The sequence below is a fragment of the Budorcas taxicolor genome, chromosome X, assembly GCF_023091745.1.
Source record: "Budorcas taxicolor isolate Tak-1 chromosome X, Takin1.1, whole genome shotgun sequence".
Lineage (NCBI taxonomy): Eukaryota > Metazoa > Chordata > Mammalia > Artiodactyla > Bovidae > Budorcas > Budorcas taxicolor.
In genome coordinates this window covers 100,421,992-100,442,735 of record NC_068935.1, presented here as the reverse complement: position 1 = coordinate 100,442,735, position 20,744 = coordinate 100,421,992, and the positions used below count along the sequence as shown (strand labels likewise).

The 20,744-nt window shown below is 41.0% G+C and overlaps 1 protein-coding gene across 1 annotated transcript in view; it reads left to right on the top strand.

The window, feature by feature from the left end:
- The window catches only part of MAOA (monoamine oxidase A), an 81,276-nt gene that overhangs the window by 19,838 nt on the left and 40,694 nt on the right, over positions 1-20,744 (top strand). Inside the window, exon 3 of the mRNA XM_052663082.1 lies at positions 8,323-8,460. Coding sequence (XP_052519042.1) covers positions 8,323-8,460 — 138 coding nt within the window. The remainder of the gene's footprint in view (positions 1-8,322; positions 8,461-20,744) is intronic.

The following is a 20,744-nucleotide window of genomic DNA, read 5'->3' as shown; positions in this document are numbered from 1 at the left end:
ATACCTTTGAGTCTAGAAACAGTTTCTTTGTGCAAGGGAAATGAGAATTCCAACATGCTTAGCCCCATCTATGTTATTGCCCCGGGCTGCTTTTTCATGCTGCGTCATTTATGTATATCAGTGGCATACATGAACTATTGTGTATTGAGTATGATATTAAAATTCCCTTTTGGAATGTGAGAAATTAACTCTGAAAGGCTGAAAAACTGGGACCTGACATCAATAAGATTTCAAATGAGTTCAAATGAATAGAAGGGGTAAAAAGGGCTTTGTAAAGCAGGCACAGAAATGGTATTTAATCAGAAACTGAATTGAATATTGTTACAGCTGCTTCTACTAGCATAATCAATTAGAGTGTGGGGAGGAGATGCCATAAAAATTACTCTGGATCTTTAACTACTGAAATATCAAATTTGATATTGTCCCTTGGCAGTGGTTCAGATACATCTTCTATTCATTCAAAACTTCCTAGTTTATGCTAGCGTGATTCCCCCATAATTCTTCAGGACCAAATGAATGAAGTTGAAATGCCTGCAAGGCTACCACAGGGGTGGTGTATTAGTTTTCCTAATAGGTTGTGTGTTGGTGGCCTCTTCAAAGCCTGAGTTGTTGTTGTTCAGTCACTCAGTCGTGTCTGACTCTTTGCAACCCCATGGACTGCAGCACACCAGGCCTCCCTGTCCTTCACCATCTCCCAGAGCTTGCTCAAGCTCGTGTCCCCATTGAGTCGGTGATGCCATCCAACCATCTCCTCCTCTGTCATCCCCTTCTCCTCCTACCTTCAATCTTTCCCAGAGTAATGAGATCCAAACTGAGATCCTAAAGACTGAGGGGCAGCATAGCAGAATATGGTGTCATAGTTCTACTGTCTTCCTGCTGAAGCTGGGGCATCTCCTTTCCAGTGTTTCCACTTTGTAAAGAAAGATTCTGTGAAATGTCTCATTCTTTTTACTGCTTCACTTAGGATTATTTACTTTAAATAGTGTCAGTATTCTAAAGACATCCTGTTTAGAAACTCCCAAGAGTTCTCTTGCTGTCTTAGTTAAATGTATTGGACTACTGACTCCAGTTTTGTTCTTCACATCTTAATAAGGATGTTGGAGACTGGAGAAGGTTTGGAGCACAACACCAGTAGTTGGTAAAAGGGAACATTAGGTTATATGAGGGACAGAAGTCAGAGGAATACTTCATTTCTGGTATTATGGCAGAATGACTGAGTGTCCCTCTTAAAATAAGTAAAATGCTGAATAAAATATATTGTGCTACCTTGAACTGAGAAAATTGCAGATCTCCTGGATGTTAAGCAGACATCTCAGACCTAACACATCCAAACTGAATTTCCTGTCTTCCTCATCAAGAACACTATTCCTGCAGCCTTCCCCATAAGGGAGAATGGCAACTCCCCCAAACACCTGGTATCATGTTTAACCCCATGAGGCCCTACATTCATTCTGTCAGGAAATTCTTTTGGCTCTGCCTTCAAAATATATCCAGAATTCAACCTTACCCTCCACTTCCAGGGCTACCACCTGGTAGCAGCCACAATCATCTCTAGAGAAAGTGAAAGTGTTAGTCTCTCAGTCGTGTCCAATTCTTTGGGATCCTGTGGACTGTAGCCCACCAGGCTCCTCTGTCCATGGGATTCTCCAGGCAAGAATACTGGAGTGGGTTGCCATTTCCTTCTCCAGGGGATCTTCCCGACCTAGGGATTGAACCCACGTCTCCTGCATTGCAGGCAGATTGTTAAGCATCTGAGCCACCAGGGAAGATTACTGCAATAGCCTCTTAACTACTTTCTCAGCTTTTACCCTTGCCCCCTAAAATCTTCTATTAGTGTGACAGCCAGAATGAGCTCTCAAACCTAAGTCAGATCTTGGCACTTCTCTGCTCTAAACCTTCCAAAGGCTCCCCTTTTCATTCATAGTAAAAGCTGATGTTCTTTCAATGCGTTGTGAGGTGTTCCATGACCTGCCCTCCCTGCCTTTGACTTCTCTAATCTCATCTCCAGTTCTCTTTCCTTTGCTCACTCTTTTCTAGACACACTAGTCTGTGTTTTGTGAACATACCAGGCACATTTCTGCCTTAGAATGTTTACACTGGCTCTTTCTTCTGCCAGGAATGTTCTTGTCCCAAATAGCCACATGGAAAACTCCCTCACCTCCTTCAAGTCTTTATGAAAAGATCACCTTTTTTTGGAGGCCAACATGTCGCTTGTATTTGAACCTGAAATCTTTCCTTCTCTCCTCTGCAGTTTCAATCTGTCTTGTCATTCTCTAGTTTTTTCTTTGTAAATGTTATCTACTTCTATGATATTTACTTATTATGGTTCTTGTTCATTTTCTGTCTCTTCCTACTAAATGAAAGCTCCTTGAGAGCAGAGATCTATATTTTGTTCACTGATATAACAGAAGCATCTTGATCCATACATGGTACCTTGCAGGAACTCAAGATATAGTTATTGAATGAACTAATGAATCCCCAAAGCAAAGTAAAAACATGAAGCTTAGGAATTCAAAATTTGAACTCAAAATTTGACTTTCACCTTGAATGCCTACTGAACCCTGAAGACTTTGCAGTTCCACCGGGATGGATGTATGGCACGCAGAGAACAGGAGATAAAATCCTAACCCTGTCAAAGGTAGGAAGTTTAATAGGAAACACTCCAAATTGGAATTCACTGTGCTATACTCTGGACATGAAAGTGAAATAAATCCTATCATTCAAAAAGGGATAAAAATAAACCTTGCCTTTATCTGTGGCTTCCATCTAAATTCACACTACCTATGTGGCATGAAAAAAACCTTAGAATATATAAAGTACCAAGGATGCTGGCAGAAATAGACTCAATTCCTGTCCACCTAGGACAAATAACTTACACAGAAAAGGTTCTAAAGAAAACAAACGACTTACAGTCAAAAGTAACAGAGCCAAAAAAAAGTGACAAAACATACAAGGAATCTAGGCACTAAAAGAAATGTCTAAAAGAGTAGGCCTAGTGTATAATTTCCAAACAAGTAGAAGAAAAATCTTAAAAAAAAAAAAGAAAAGAAAACCCTTAATCCCAAAGAAGGAAAGAAATCAGGCAGGAAACTGTTAACAGTGGGATAAATGGAAAGCCATAATAAGTAAAATTAAGACATTTTAAAAGAAATAAAATAGAAATGCGTTTAACTCAGTTAAAAGGGGGGAAATGTCAGAATAAAGAAAACTTTAACTGAAAGATAGAAAAAGAGATAGTATACAAATACTAATCTGAGCTTTTTTAACTAGATTAATACCAGACAAAATAAGATTTAAACAAAAAAATGTTTCATTGAATTAAGTATCAGTACAATAAGAGACCTGGAAGACCAAACAGTTCTAAACTTGTATATCCTGAATAACGTAGCCTCAAAATATAAAGCAAAAATTGATAGTAATCAAACATAAATGCCCAATAGACTAGGGGATTTTTAACATACTTTTCTAAATTAATAATAAATGATGCAAACAAAGGCTGAACACAATTAATCTTTTTCTAATGGATTTATATAAAACATACATATTACTTAACAGAAGACTATATGTTCTTTTCATTCTGAAATGAAAAATCTTTAAAGATCAACCATGTGCTAGGTCATAAAATAAACCTCAAGGATTGATACCATATAATCCATTTTTTTTTTTACCACAATGCAGTTATGACAGAAAGATAACTGAAAAGAATTCCAGCTATGGAAATTAAAACACAGCAAAACTTTTAGAAACATTGATTTAGACAGAAATTGTAATGGAAATTTGCAAACACTTAAAACTACACAGTAGTGGAAATACTAAAATAAAGTTGTGTAGTTAAAACCATATGAGAGGAAGATTCACAGCCTAAATTTTTATCAGAAAAAGATAGAAGGCTCAATATGAATAAGCTAAGCATTCAAGAAATAGAAAATTGAGTGTAAAAAATCCAAAAAAAAGGAAAAAGGAGCATATCAATGATATATAAAATAAATACTTGATAAAAATGATCAGTAATAGAAAGGTTGGTTTTTTAAAGTCTTATTAAACACTGACATGTTTGCTAAGTATTTTAAGAAAAAGGAAAAGGAGAGATCTCTAAACAAATAAAAGGAATGAAAATGAAGATATAACCACTGATGGAATAAACAGTAAATGAGAAGAGGAGGTCCTGAATTTTACAGCAATATTTTTGACACATATGAAATGTATATATTATGAGAAAATATAATTTATAAAAATTAACAGATTAAGAAATAGAAAATATGAGTAGTGCTTTAACCTCAAAATAAACTAAATCTGTAGTTTAAGTTTTTCCCACAAAGAAAACACTAAGCCTAGATAGCTCTACAGGCATGTCCTACCTACTGTTCAAAGAAGAGATTATTCTGTTTATATATGAACCCTTCTAAAGAACAGAAGAAAGTGTAATCACTAACTCATGAGATTAGCAATACTGTAATGCCAGAAAACAGACAAGGGCTGGAGAATAGAGGAGACTCCTGGGGCAATCTCAGTATCACTTATAAACACAGATATAAAAATTCTAAACAAAAGGTTAGCAAAGCATATCCAGCCATGGAAAGATAATATCAGATTATATTACCTGAGGAAGGCAAGGTTCTAGGCATTCAATTTTATGGAAATAGCAGACAAGGTAAATTGTCCCAGCCATCCTACTACATACAAGGATACTAGATAAATTGCACATAGACACCACACACATACACACACACGCACACATCTTCAAAGCACCAGAGAGCTAACAAGGTAGTGAAGAATCACTAGACCAACATCCAGAACACATTGACCTGCTTTTCCCCTGGGGGTGGGGAGGTGCGAGTTTGCTGACTACTAGAAAGGAAAGCGAGAGACTGAGTAGTATTTTCAAAATCTTAACAAAGCATGGGCAACTGAAGGTCAAGTCCAGTTCAGTTCAGTTCAGTTCAGTCGCTCAGTCGTGTCCGACTCTTTGCGACCCCATGAACTGCAGCACGCCAGGCCTCCTTGTTCATTACCAACTCCCGGAGTTCACTCAGACTCACGTCCATCGAGTCCGTGATGCCATCCAGCCATCTCATCCTCAGTCATCCCCTTCTCTTCCTGCCCCCAATCCCTCCCAGCATCAGAGTTTTTTCCAGTGAGTCAACTCTTCGCATGAGGTGGCCAAAGTACTGGAGTTTCAGCTTTAGCATCAGTCCTTCCAAAGACATCCCAGGGCTGATCTCCTTCAGAATGGACTGGTTGGATCTCCTTGCAGTGCAAGGGACTCTCAAGAGTCTTCTCCAACACCACAGTTCAAAAGCATCAATTCTTTGGGGCTCAGCTTTCTTCACAGTCCAACTCTCACATCCATACTTGACTAATGGAAAAACCATAGCCTTGACTAGACAGACCTTTGTTGGCAAAGTAATGTCTCTGCTTTTGAATATGCTATCTAGGTTGCTCATAACTTTCCTTCCAAGGAGTAAGCGTCTTTTAATTTCATGGCTGCAATCACCATCTGCAGTGATCTTGGAATCCCCCCAAAATACAGTCTGACACTGTTTCCCCATCTGTCTGCCATGAAGTGATGGGACCAGATGCCATGATCTTCGTTTTCTGAATCTTGAATTTTAAGCCAACTTTTTCACTCTCTCACTTTCATCAAGAGGCTTTTTAGTTCTTCACTTTCTGCTATAAGGGTGATGTCATCTGCATATCTGAGGTTATTGATATTTCTCCCAGCAATCTTGATTCCAGTTTGTGCGTCTTCCAGTCCAGCGTTTCTCATGATGTACTCTGCATAGAAGTTAAATAAGCAGGGTGACAATATACAGCCTTGACGTACTCCTTTTCCTATTTGGAACCAGTCTGTTGTTCCATGTCCAGTTCTAACTGTTGCTTCCTGACTTGCATATAGGTTTCTCAAGGGGCAGGTCAGGTGGTCTGGTATTCCCATCTCTTGAAGAATTTTCCACAGTTTATTGTGATCCACACAGGCAAAGGCTTTGGCATAGTCAATAAAGCAGAAATAGATGTTTTTCTGGAACTGTCTTGCTTTTTCCATGATCCAGCGGATGTTGGCAATTTGATCTCTGGTTCCTCTGCCTTTTCTAAAACCAGCTTGAACATCTGGAAGTTCACGGTTCACGTATTGCTGAAGCCTAGCTTGGAGAATTTTGAGCATTACTTTACTAGCATGTGAGATGAGTGCAATTGTGCAGTAGTTTGAGCATTCTTTGGCATTTCCTTTCTTTGGGATTGGAATGAAAACTGACCTTTTCCAGTCCTGTGGCCACTGATGAGTTTTCCAAATGTGCTGGTATATTGAGTGTAGCACTTTCACAGCATCATCTTCCAGGATTTGAAATGGCTCAACTGGAATTCCATCACCTCCGTTAGCTTTGTTCGTAGTGATGCTTCCTAAGGCCCACTTGACTTCATATTCCAGGATGTCTGGCTCTAGATGAGTGATCACACCATCGTGATTATCTGGGTTGTGAAGATCATTCTTGTACATTTTTTCTGTGTATTCTTGCCACCTCTTCTTAATATCTTCTGCTTCTGTTAGGTCCATACCATTTCTGTCCTTTATTGAGCCCATCTTTGCATGAAATGTTCCCTTGGTATCTCTAATTTTCTTGAGGAGATCTCTAGTCTTTCCCATTCTGTTGTTTTCCTCTATTTCTTTGCATTGATCATTGAGAAAGGCTTTCTTATCTCTCCTTGCTATTCTTTGGAACTCTGCATTCAGATGCTTATATCTTTCCTTTTCTCCTTTGCTTTTCACCTCTCTTCTTTTCACAGCTATTTGTAAGGCCTCCCCAGACAGACATTTTGGTTTTTTGCATTTCTTTTCCATGGGGATGGTCTTGATCCCTGTCTCCTGTACCATGTCACGAACTTTCGTCCATTGTTCATCAGGCACTCTATCAGATCTAGTCCCTTAAATCTATTTCTCATTTCCACTGTATAATCATAAGGGATTTGATTCAGGTGATACCTGAATGGTCTAGCGGTTTTCCCTATTTTCTTCAATTTAAGTCTGAATTTGGCAATAAGGAGTTCATGATCTGAGCCACAGTCAGCTCCCGGTCTTGTTTTTGCTGACTGTATAGACCTTCTCCATCTTTGGCTGCAAAGAATATAATTAATCTGATTTCAGTGTTGACCATCTGGTGATGTCCATGTGTAGAGTCTTCTCTTGTGTGGTTGGAAGAGTGTATTTGCTATGACCAGTGCGTTCTCTTGTCAAAACTCTATTAGCCTTTGCCCTGCTTCATTCTGTATTCCAAGGCCAAATTTGCCTGTTACCCCAGGTGTTTCTTGACTTCCTACTTTTGCATTCCAGTCTCCTATAATGAAAAGGACATGTTTCTTGGGTATTAGTTCTAAAAAGTCTTGTAGGTCTTCATAGAACCGTTCCACTTCAGCTTCTTCAGCGGGGCCCACCAAAGTGTGTGTTTACGGAAGGAGGTGTTTGTAAACTCCTTGTGCTTTGGGTTGGACTGCATCCTAGCACTAAAGGAGAACAGTAAAATGACTAGGCCACGTTGCATTTCAACCTGCTTTCAAATCATTTTTGGCACAGAAAATGCAATAGAATTATCTAGTAATGCTAGCATCCCCAAGTGCTGAGCGGAAGCAGACATAAATCCTCTCTGAGAAAGATATAATCCTTCCAGGATTCAGATTATTTCTTCATTTCTCATGTTCAATGAGTGGCACACAATAAAAAATAATCAGGCAGGGGACTTTCCTGGCAGTCCAGTGGTTAAGAATCTGCCTTCCAATGCAGGAGACTCAGGTTCCATCCCTGTTCTGGGAACTAAGATCCCACATGGTGCAGGGCAACTAAGTCCATGGGCCACAACTAGTGAGCTCAGCCAAATAAATAATATAGGATCAGGAGGCCACCAGTTTGGGCTGACTGAAGAGTTCATCTGCTGGAAATCAGAAAGTTAGGCCTCATAAATCTCTGGGTGGCCCTCCCAGCAACAACTCCAAAGAAAAGCACAGATGACCTAAATGCTTTGAAAAAGACCTAGATGGGCAGGATGTACTATAGTGTTCTTTATTCTTTGTGCGTGTTCTTGGCAAATTGGCCTCATCAGTAACTAAACAATTGGGACTGCTTAGTGACATCATATGGGATTGGGGGTCAGTTCTTGAGGTGAAAGGATTGCTATTTTCAGTGTTCCTTTGAAAGAGAGATGTAAGGCACATTTAAACTGTAAAAAATAAACAGGTTCTTTTTGTTTTTATGAGACTTAGCAACATATATATATATATATATATTTTAGAGTTCTAACCAAAGTCTTCTGGCCACTTTTTCTCTTTCTACAGAATGAACATGTTGACTACGTAGATGTTGGCGGTGCTTATGTAGGCCCGACCCAGAATAGGATCTTACGGTTATCTAAGCAACTGGGCTTAGAAACTTACAAAGTGAATGTAAATGAGCGTCTTGTTCATTATGTCAAGGTAAGCCTGATGTTTTACTCAAGTGTTTTACTCAATGGGGAAGTATTTTATTTGGGAAAACATTTGGTTTTGTTTTCAGTTTTTGTTTTTGTCAAAGCAATCACGAAAGTAGGTTCTCAGCTTTAAAGTAGTATTCTGCCTTGCTTTCCTTCTTTTTAAAAAAGTCCTTGTGGACTCCTGCAGTCACTGAAAGTGGGCATTCTTCAGCTTTGTCCTCCTCCACCTCACCCACTGTGGCCCTAGAAGGCCACACCCTACCTAGTCCAGCTGGAATAGGGGTAGAAGGCTCTCAGCTTCCTTTCTTCCCATCCCTCTGGGACTAAGAGAAGCACCTTGAATAGACACACACACACACACACACACACACACACACACACACACACACACAGCCCAGGCAGCTCCTGAGGCATCTATGAGGCAATTCTAAGGCCCCAAGGAACACAACAGTTTGAGGCCACTTAAGACTCTAAGTGGGTCATTCATCCTCATCCTTACCTGACATTTCTTTGCACACTTTGATCGTTTTCTCTGCACCTAGCCATGACTCTTGGGAAGTCTAGCTCAGTTGTGCAATTTCCTACTGTTTAAACAAGAGATTGTTTAAACTCAAAGTGCTGCTATCCCTTCAAGGAACAGCAGCTGTTGCCCATGTTATTCTTTTTTCCTGAAGCCAAACATGGAGCAGATGGAGTCTGAAAAAGGGCCTGGAGAAATCAAGTTTCTGGTCTGATACTGCAGCCCACTTCCTGGAACTAGTATCACCAGAGCAGGGGTCATTTACTCCTTCTAATGCCAGGATTCCCACACCACTAACCATATCACTTCTCAACAGACGCATCACCCAACCCCCAGCAATCATGTGGGTGTGCCATCTTCAGGGCCTTTCAGAGCAGAGATTTGAGGATCCTTGAATGTACATATGGCCACTGATGCCCAGTTGGTGAGGTCAGGAATCTTGGGAAACTTTGATTAGCTGCTTTGGGTTGATTTGCAATGCTTGAGGGAGTTTGGCAGTCAGACAAATGAGAAGAGAAACCAGCAGCCTTTAGAAAAACTGGGTTCAGAGGTCAAGGGAGAAATGGAAGAAGTATTAAAAAAAAGTTAGACAAAGTAAATTTATGAACACTGGCTTCAATGGGCCAGGATCAAAAAGGAAAAACTCCTTTGCTTCCCCACTTTGTCTTCTCTGCACGGCATGATGTTTACTTGGACTAGTAAGTAATAACAAAGGTAAGAGTAATAGCAACTGTTAAATAACATGTATTGAGCACTTTGACCTGTATTATCATATTTAATGTAGGGAGAGAAACCAAATCCTTTGTACTACTCAACTGCTAGTTAAACAGTCATCTAAATTTACTGTCTAGTCCAACTAGGACTCAAATAAGTCTGGTGATTATCTTGGAACCTGAGCAAATTTATACTCCGCTTTACAGAGGAAAACACTGAGGTTCAGTGAGGTCAAGTGACTTGACAAAGGTATAAAACTAGTAATGGTCTACCTATCCCCTGAACATACGTGCTCTTTATGAAGTTTAGGACTTACTTATATTCTTAAGATGCTAAAGATTGTTCTTTTAATATAAGACAGTCTCATCTAATGGAAAGGTGAAGAATAGATATGCTGTTAGGAAATTCCCTGGCAGTCCAGTGGTTAGGACTCAGGACTTTCACTGCCATGGCTTGGGTTAGATCCCTGGTTGGGGAACAAAGATTCTACAAGCCACGTGGCACAGCCAATAAATAAATAAACACTTACCATTGAACCATCCTCTCACATACTTTAACCTTCCAAGGAGCACCTATTTTCACTCAAGGTAGACTACAAAGTTAAGGTAAAAAAAAAAAAAATACTGCACCAGTTAAAGGTTAATTTATTTTACCTGAATGAGTGCCTTTCTGCTAGTGTTTCTGATAAATCACATAATTTCTGCAATGAGAAATACTCAAGGTAGTGGATGTTTTTATAATGACCAGGAAACTAGAAAGTGAGGAGGCCGGATTAGGGAAAGAGCAGGAAGATATTTAACTATTCCAAGTAAGAATGATAATCAACTGTATGTGCTTAGTCGCTCAGTTGTGTCCAACACTTTGCTACCCCATGGACTGTAGCCCGCCAGGCTTCTCTGTCCATGGGGATTCTCCAGGCAAGAATACTGGAGTGGGTTGCCATGCCCTCCGCCAGGGGACCTTCCCGACCCAGGGATAGAACCCAGGTGTCCTGCATTACAGGTGGATTCTTTACCATCTGAGCCACCAGGGAAGCCCAATTAATTGTATAGCAAAAAATAATTCCACTTATTTAAGAATATCTCCACTCTGAGTGTTATGTTTGCTTCTAGGGAGAATAAAGGACGTTTCCTGCCAGCATGGTCATGAATTGGGCTAATAATGCAAATTGTTTTTGTGACACTCTACATTAGCTCTCCTAAAAGCTCAGCTTCTGTAATCTAATACAGTATATTCTTTTCAGTAAATAACACTGAAATGAAGTGGGCAAATAACTGGACGATTGCAGCTGTCTAGTTAAACCAAGCATATTCTTTATGATCCAGATTGCTCCAGCTCTTAAATTTTACTAATCTGCAGCCTTCAAGAATACCTCCATTGTTTCTTCTGTCAGCAGACTGTAGTGCATTCAGTTTCCACCTACTCTAGGATGATTTTCACTATTCACCAGAGAGCTATTCTTGACCTTAGCTAGATTGTGTTTATGGGGCAAATTTTGATAGTGGTCCCAAGCCTGAGCCTCTGAAGCACTGGGGATAGATGCTGGGTGGTGTTTTCCACTCTCTCCCTTCCCCAAGAGGACTAAGTTTACCTGCTTTAGTGGGATCTTAGTCCCTCAGTTCAGTGCAGTTAACTTCAGTTGCTCAGTCATGTCTGACTCTTTGCGACCCCATGGACTGCAGTGTGCCATCACCAACTCCTGGAGTTTACTCAAACTCATGCCCATTGAGTTGGTGATGCCATCCAACCAGCTCATCCTCTGTTGTCCCCTTCTCCTTCTGCCTTCAGTCTTTCCCAGCATCAGGGTCTTTTCAAATGACTCAACTCTTCGCATCAGGTGGCCCAAGTATTGGAGTTTCAGCTTCAACATCAGTCCTTCCAATGAATATTCAGGACTGATTTCCTTTAGGATGAACTGGTTGAATCTCCTTCCAGTCCAAGGGACTCTCAAGAGTCTCCTCCAACACCACAGTTCAAAAGCATCAATTCTTCGGCACTCAGCTTTCTTTATAATCCAACTCTCACATCCATACATGACTACTGGAAAAACCATAGCTTTGACAAGAAGGACCTTTGTTGGCAAATAATGTCTCTGCTTTTTAATATGCTCTCTAGGTTGGTCATAACTTTTCTTCCAAGGAGCAAGTGTCTTTTAATTTCATGACTGCAGTCACCATCTGCAGTGATTTTGGAGCCCAGAAAAATAAGTCTGTCATTGTTTCCATTGTTTCCCCATCTATTTGCCATGAAGTGATGGGACCAGATGCCATGATCTTAGTTTTCTGAATGTTGAGTTTTAAGCCAACGTTTTCACTTTCCTTTTTCACTTTCATCAAGAAGCTCTTCAGTTCTTCTTCACTTTCTGCCATAAGGGTGGTGTCATCTGCATATCTGAGGTTATTGATATTTCTCCCAGCAATCTTGATTACAGCTTGTGCTCCATCCAGCTCATCATAGAAATGATATACTCTGCATATAAGTTCAATAAGCAGGGTGACAATATACAGCCTTGACATACTCCTTTTCCAATTTGGAACCAGTCTGTTGTTCCATGTCCAGTTCTAACTGTTGCTTCTTGACCTGCATACAGATTTCTCAGGAGGCAGTTCATGTGGTCTGGTATTCCCATCTCTTTAAGAATTTTCCAGTTTGTTGTGATCCCAACTGGGGATCAAACCCAGGCCCTCTGCAGTGGAAGAATGGAGTCTTAACCATTGGACTGACAGGGAAGTCCCTATCTACTTTATTTTTAGAAGATGCTTATGGTTATGCTAAATTCATTTGTTTCAGTAAGTAGTCACTGGACAATCAACTGTGTACCAGATATTGTTCTAGGCTGGATATAGACTGATGGATACATGATTCAGTTTCCTGCTCACATAGAGCTTGCCATTTCAGTGGAGGAAATAAGTAAACAACAAACAGTAAGTAATACTAAGTAACATATCTGCCTGTATCCTTCATGGATCTTGCGAATAGAGTTGCTATTCTAACTCTGGTTTAGTAAATCCAATTCTCATATCATAGTTTCCTGACTGATTCCTACAGTGAACAGGTTTTATATATGTTGTGAATTTGATATGGCTTTATTTGGGAGACTGTATCTGATTTGTGAAATTAACAGAAATTAATCATGTCTTTAACGTAAAAGGTAGCTTTGAGATGGTGTCAGCAAGATACTTTAGTTTAAAATGCACTCTATGGATCTTTTCTTTTGGAAGGTGTACAGGAAGCAGGTGGACTTGAACATCTCTTGGACTGATTGATTGATTACTTGTGTTAGTAAAGAAGATGCCCCATCTTTGCAGTTGTTTAATGAGTTACTTCCATTAAGTTGTGGAGACTTTTGGGTTAAGTTTTACATTGCCGCATCTTGGAAAAAGAGGAAGAAATACTTCATTTTCTTTTCTTTTGCTTTCCATGCGTTTCTCCAGACCATAATAATGCAGGTAGGGTATCAAGAGGGTGAACACTGCCAGAGATGGAGCAAGGCTTTTTGCAGGGACTGCTTTAAAGGAGACATTGATGTTTTTACGCATTCTCACTTTCTGCCTGCTTTTTGAATCCTCCCTAAATAAAAATACAGACTAGATAGACCACACATTTGTTTTTAGAGAATGATGTGATAAAGATTTGTTTGAAACAGTCTAGGCTTTCCTGATAGTAACAGTTCAGCAAGCAATTTTTCTGAGTATTTGTTCTGTTCTTCCCACACATTTACTCCATGTTTCTGTGCCAACGACTGAAATCAAAGGCTTTTCAGAATGTGTGTGTTCTGGAATGCTAAGTAATTTTCTTTGTTGTTGCTAAGAGGTGAATTTTGTTTTTGCCAGTAGGCTGTGTTGAAAGCACAAGATGTGTTTTTTTTGTTAGTTTGTCTTAATGCTTGCCAGATATAACTGCAACTTTGACCCCTTGCCTCTAATAAGGTGTTTCTTTTGGATCAGGGACATATATTTTTAAGCCGCTTTTAATACCTTTCCATACCAACTCACAGAAGTCTTTTCTTTTGTCTTCAAAGAAAGTTATGCTTTCACTTTCCACCCCTCTCAGTAGGAAACCCAAGGAGCCAAAAGTGTTAGGCATTTGTAGGGATGTTGATTGTCCTGTCTTCGCCTCCTTTCTTTTAATCACCTGAATTCATCCCTCCTGATTCCACGCATTGGTGTTGCCTTCTGTCTGTAATATACATATATCTACGTTACCTCACTTAAGCTTCCCAGTGATCCTTTGAGGTAGTAGCATTATTTACCCCATCTTACACATGAGAAAACTGAGGCTTAGAGAGTTTAGGAGCCAAAGTGGGGTTTTCCAGGTATTGAACTCAGGTTCTGTGAGTTACATCACACCATTCCTTATTCTGTGGGCAGAGTTAACTTGTGAACCCCTTTAACAAACTACTCCGAGATACAACAGAAATCATCTTATCCCAACAGGCTTTTGAGTCCTCAGATGCCACTTTGGCGGTAAGGGCTCCTGTGGATTCCAGGGGTTGGTGTGGAGTGGGTATGCCTAGGAGTCATATGTGGCACCATTCACCAGGGTGGCCTCATCGCTTATACCCTTAGCCATAGATCTGGTCCCCCTCTGGCCTTCAGTGAGGACTTGACTCCTGAGAAAGCCCCAGGCCGCCCCAGCTAGGCTCAGCAGGCTGAAGAAGATGGATTTTGCTATTGTGTTAAAATACTAAAGCTAGAGGCCTGGGGCATGGCTTAGAATTGTTGGCTATATATTCTTTTTTATAAGTGACTTATGTGAACTTATTAGGCTAAGTATGATCGATAAGAGTATTTTATTTTATGCCATTGTACTCTGCCTGGTTTACAAAAGAAGAAAAGGATTTAAAGTAATTTGTATAAGTCAGAGTAGAAGATGAGAAAAGACAATTAGGTAAGGACAGGCAAGTGGTAATGGGGTTGTGTTCATGATAAGAAATTGTTTTGATCATAGAAATGAAATAATACAAAAGGGATGTTTTTCTCTAAATTCAATCATACATAGGATTTTAAAAGCAGAAAGACTAAAAATGTTTACATATTTTCACTCTGCTCTATCAAGTATTCAGTATAAAGAAATATAGACATAGCTTGTAAGAAATAGTTGCTAGTAATTTCCATTCTTTTTTTCTTCTCTATTTTAAAAGGCTTCATATACTTCTTGTGGATCATAGGAAAGCTTAATGACAAATTGCCCTTAAAGCCTTGTGCTGTTTAGAAAGTTAGGTCAGCGTTAACCATTTTCTCAATATACAGCAAAGTCAGATTAATTATTAGATTTTTCCCTTTCATTAATTAAAAAAAATGTGATAAAATAGACGTAATCTAAAAGTCACCATCTTAACCTACTTAGGTGTATAATTTAGCGACATTAAATACATTCACTTTTTATATTCCTTTCATTCATTTTTTAATAGGAAGTAATTCACTACAGAAATCATTTTTCTAGCCATTCATTGAGAAATAGTCTGGAATCACCTACCTGCCTTGGACTGGCCTTCACTGGCAGTATAGAAAGGGCAGTAGGTCACACACAAAGCTTTTCTCTCACTGAGGCTGTGGGACTTTTCAATTACCTCTTCAAGTGGGACTCTGGCATTTTGGTTAATGGCAAAAAGAACTTGTGAATAGAATGAAACATTACAAAAGCAGCTTTGTCAAGAGAGACTGTTCTAGTCTCCATGATTACCCAGCTCCTGGAGGTTCCGACCTTTCAGGACAGAATGTAGTTTCCAGCTAGAGATCTCCCCCTGCCTCCCCACTCCTTGCTTTCTACTTCCTCCCTGAGTAGCCCCTATTCCCACCCCAGAGCACACACCCAAGTATCCCAACCAAAAGACTTAATCATTCAGTTCAGTTCAGTTGCTCAGTTGTGTCTGACTCTTTGCAACCCCAAGGTCCTGAATTTTTTAACTTTTTTTTAATCTTGTCCATTCTGAGCCTCCTGAAGAAGGGAAAGTTCTCTTGTCCCACTGGCCCAGCCAGAAAGTCTTTTTTGTCATTGCCCTGTCTTGCCACTTAACAGGATCAATAGCCCTCTGTCTCAGGTGTGGACTCCAAGCCTTTTCACTTGTATCTCAAACTCAGTGAACAAATACCTTTTGAAAACCTAGTGGATCTCAGTAAGTGACAGTTATCCTCACTTCAGAGATAGGAGAAAGTTGTAAGAACGTTAATGTCAGTTCGTGTGCCCCATGTACAATGAGGCCAAACAAACTGAAAAGTCAAAGTTTGGAGCAGAGCAAGGTTTATTGCAAAGCCATGCAATGAGCTGGGTAGGCTCATGCCCTAAAAAGCCCTGTGCTCCCTGAACGGTTTTGGCAAAGCACTTTTAAAAGCCAGGTGAGGGAGGGGGAGTCACAGGGTCTGTGACCAGTTTGTGCACAGTTCTCTGTTTGGCTGATGGTGAAGTAGCAGGGTGGTGTCAAAGGGGTTAACATCCAGTTCAGTTCAGTTCAGTCGCTCAGTCGTGTCAGACTCTTTGCGATCCCATGAACATCCAGTTCAGTTCAGTTCAGTCGCTCAGTCGTGTCAGACTCTTTGCGATCCCATGAATCGCAGCACGCCAGGCCTCCCTGTCCATCACCAACTCCCGGAGTTCACTCAAACTCACGTCCATCGAGTCCGTGATGCCATCCAGCCATCTCATCCTCGGTCGTCCCCTTCTCCTCCTGCCCCCAATCCCTCCCAGCATCAGAGTCTTTTCCAATGAGTCAACTCTTCGCATGAAGTGGCCAAAGTACTGGAGCTTCAGCTTTAGCATCATTCCTTCCAAAGAAATCCCAGGGCAGATCTCCTTCAGAATGGACTGATTGGATCTCCTTGCAGTTGCAAGGGACTCTCAAGAGTCTTCTCCAACACCACAGTTCAAAAGCATCAATTCTTTGGCGCTCAGCCTTCTTCACAGTCCAACTCTCACATCCATACATGACCACAGGAAAAACCATAGCCTTGACTAGACGGACCTTAGTCGGCAAAGTAATGTCTCTGCTTTTGAATATACTATATAGGTTGGTCATAACTTTTCTTCCAAGGAGTAAGCGTCTTTTAATTTCATGGCTGCAGTCACCATCTGCAGTGACTTTGGAGCCCCCAAAAATAAAGTCTGACACTGTTTCTACTGTTTCCCCATCTATTTCATTATTAGTCCTTGGACTACAGAAGGCCTCGGGCTATATGCTTCTGGTGCTCAAGTAGTTAACATCTTCCATTGTTGAAGAGGGTGTGTCACTAAGTTGTGTCTGACTCTTTGCAACCCCGTGGACTGTAGCCCGCCAGACTCCTTTGTCCATGGAATTTTACAGGCAAGAATACTGTAGCAGGTGGGCATTTCCCACTCTAAGAAAGGGGGAAGTTTTTAGCATCTGTAAAACAACTCAGGAAATGTTCATCAAGTACTATTGTCTAGGTACTTCAGAGAGGAGCTAAAGCAGAGGATATGGGGGAAGGCCCGTCTCAGGAAGGCCCCCATAGCGTCTTGTTCAGTTATAGGAATGTAAGTAAGTATTTGGTTCCAGGTCCTACAAGAAGTGAATGAGAGAGACAGATAAACAGGCAGATGTGAAAGCCTAGTTGATAATTACTCTTAGTAAACATAGAACTTGGAACTGAAAAAAAAAAAAACAACAAATAATGAAAATAGTGTTGATACTTTATATTTGAATGGTCCAGTATTGTTTTCATAGCCCTTTTTTTATTGTTTTGCTTTGTGATTGGATTTGGTGCAACTGGAAGAAGAAAATTCTAGGTGGGAGCACAGAAAATTTGAGTGTTAATTATTGTTAAATGTAATGAATACTTTGCTCGCAAAAGCTGTTGAGCTGAGTCCTCTTCATTGCAAAGACTTTGCTTATGTCAGGTTTTTCAAACTAACAGAACAATTACCAAACTATTAGTACATTTGCTTTCATTCCCATAGCTCTCATGTAATTTGTCAGACTCAGATGATATACAGTGAACCTCAGGCTGAGATTTAATTTTGTGTGTTTGCCAAAGTACCCAATGGCCTAGTTTCCATAGCCACATCCAGCAGATAAACGGCTCTGAAAAAAACATCAGGCTTTAGAGACATGGTAGGAAATCACCATCAGCTCACACTTCCTGACCAGCAGCAGGTGATGAAGTAGACCCTGGGGCATAGCCGTGGGTGCTGCTGCTGCTAAGTCCCTTCAGTCCTGTCTGACTCTGTGACCCCATAGACGGCAGCCCGCCAGGCTCCTCTGTCCCTGGGATTCTCCAGGCAAGAGTACTGGAGTGGGTGTCCATTTCCTTCTCCAAACTGTGGGTGCAGTCACTCACTAATCCACATTATTGTTTGGGCACCCACCCGAGAAGTCCTGAATATCCGTGACTTTCCCCCAGTTGGTAGATTTTTTTAAAAATACTTTTCTGATGTCCAAATGTTGGAGAGATTGTGCTAGGAATCTGATGGTTTCTGGTCCCCCCCTCCCTCCCACTGCAAGCCCTCATCACATCTCTACCAGCCTGAGTGCAGGAGCCATCACAGATGAAACTCCACCCAGTACAGGGAAAGGGCTGCCTCTGCCTGGTCACTGGGATACACAAAGTGAAAGCTCTTAGTTAACAGCCTATCTGGCAAGAAGCTCTGCTTTACCCTTGACCCTCTCAACCGGCTCTGCTGTACTTTCTGTCTGCACTGCCCTGTTCCTAGGGGAGCAGAGACCCAGACCTGAGACTCAACACAGAGCCCTTGCAGTTTTAACTAGATGTGAAGAAGGCTGAGCACCAAAGAATTGATGCTTTTGATCTGTGGTGTTGGAGAAGACTCTTGAGAGTCCCTTGCACTGCAAGGAGATCCAACCAGTCCATTCTGAAGGAGATCAGCCCTGGGATTTCTTTGGAGGGAATAATGCTGAAGCTGAAACTCCAGTACTTTGGCCACCTCATGCAAAGAGTTGACTCATTGGAAAAGACTCTGATGCTGGGAGGGACTGGGGGCAGGAGAAGAAGGGGACAACAGAGGATGAAATGGCTGGATGGCATCACTGACTCGATGGACGTGAGTCTGAGTGAACCCCGGGAGTTGGTGATGGACAGGGAGGCCTGGCGTGCTGCGATTCATGGGGTCACAAAGAGTCGGACACGACTGAGCGACTGAACTGAACTGAACAAGTGAATTTGTTGCAGGAAGGAGGACCACTTCCAGGGCCCGAGAGTGGGCTCCTGTCTCACAGTTGGAAATGAATTGCCCGAGGACACACTTGCTGACAAAGAGAGAGACTCTTGGGAAGGGGCGCCCAGGCAGAGAATGGCAGGGAATCCGGGAGAACCTCTCTGCCACATGGCTCGAAATCTTGGGTTTTATGGTGATGGGATTAGTTTCTGAGTTGTCCCTGGCCAATCATTCTGGCTCAAGGTCCTTCCTGGTGGCACACACATTGCTCAGCCAAGATGGATTCCAGCGAGGAGGATTCTGGGAGGTTGGTAGGACATATGGACAGGAGTCTCTTCCTTCCTTTTGACCTTTCCCAATTCTTCCAGTTGTTGGTAGCTTCTTAGTTTCTCATTCCTTACCAGGACCAATGCCTCCTGAATGGGCTTACTGTCAGGCTTGGCCAGGGCAGGAGGTTTCAGTCAGTGGTTCCCCTAGCAACTTCATCTGACTTCTCCTGTTTGACTCAGTGTTGTGGAACTGTGTGCCTTTTGTCCAGCAGAGGCATGCATAAGAATTTATTCCCATTTGTAGCATTTGGAAAATAAATATTCTGTTTATTTTGGGTTTCCTTTCTAGCTTGTGTTTTCCTGTGTTCTCTCAGGCCCCTACCAGTGACAGCCAGCATATGAAGAAAGCATGCCTAAGGGAATATTTTCCAAGCAATTTTATTTCCAAAAATGCTTTGCAAAAGAGGGAGTTTGTCGGTTGGATAAATTTTGGAAGTGCTCCATATTCTAAGCCTGTCTTTGAGAGCCAAGATGTCCATTAGGAAATTAGAAGTATTATGAGGGTTAGCAGTTTTTTTAAGCTAGTAGTTTTTTTTTTTTTTTTAAGCTGTTTAATTATAAGTCAGCATTCTCCAGATTTATGGCCATGGAACTCATTTTCATATAGCATCCAGAAAGATTAGAGTGAGAAATGCTAACATAAATGTGTTTAGAGGTTTAGGTTCCCTAAGAAAGTGAGTCTTTCATCTTTCTTTTCTCTTTAGCACCTTACACATAGTGAGTTCTAATAACTTTGATGGTAATTTACTAGACTTGGTAATTACTACCAATGGTAATATTGATTATGGTTATTTTTAAAAAGCTGTGCCTGTGAATTGATAAGGAAAAACCAGTGCCAAAATGGCATTCATTTGAAGTTCTTGTCTGAGTTGGGAAAAGAGGGCGTCATTTGCATAAAAAGAGAGTGGATCCTTTCTGGGGACTAGGGGAACTAAGTGTGATAGGAGATGGGATATAAAAAGCAAGATTTCCAGTCTTCCTCTTATTCCTTCATTTAACAAGCATTTCTTAGAACCTTGGTATTTATAAAACAAGGCAATGTAGGAAATGAGGCATAATTCTTCTTCTCAGGTGTGTTGAGACTAGTCCAGATGGTAAGACATGTACTTAACTCAGTTTAACATTGTAAAGAATGGCAAAGGGCTTTGAACAAATGAACAAAGTGCTCTAGTGCATTCAGAGGAAGCTAAAGTGGTTTCTGATCCAGGCAGCTAGGTGAGATCTTTGGGACCATGTCCCTCTCAGATCAGTATTCACTCATGCCTTACAACCTCCAGGCGTGGAAGCACATCCTAATAGGCTCTCAGTGGAGGATCCAGCTCAGTGGCTTTGCAGGTCCAATCTTTCCGACATGGAGACTGAGACACAGAGCTGGAGGCCAGGGGAGTCTGAACTGAAAGCACGGAGACATGAACTCTGGTTCTGCCACTACCAGGTACCAGCTGGGTTTAAACAAATTAGACACACACACACATACACACAGGCATACTTCAGGTTCTAGAACTACTGCAATGAAGCAAAAATATCACAATAAAGTGAGCCACATAACTTTGTTTCTCATTACATATATAAGAGTTATATTTACACTCTACTATT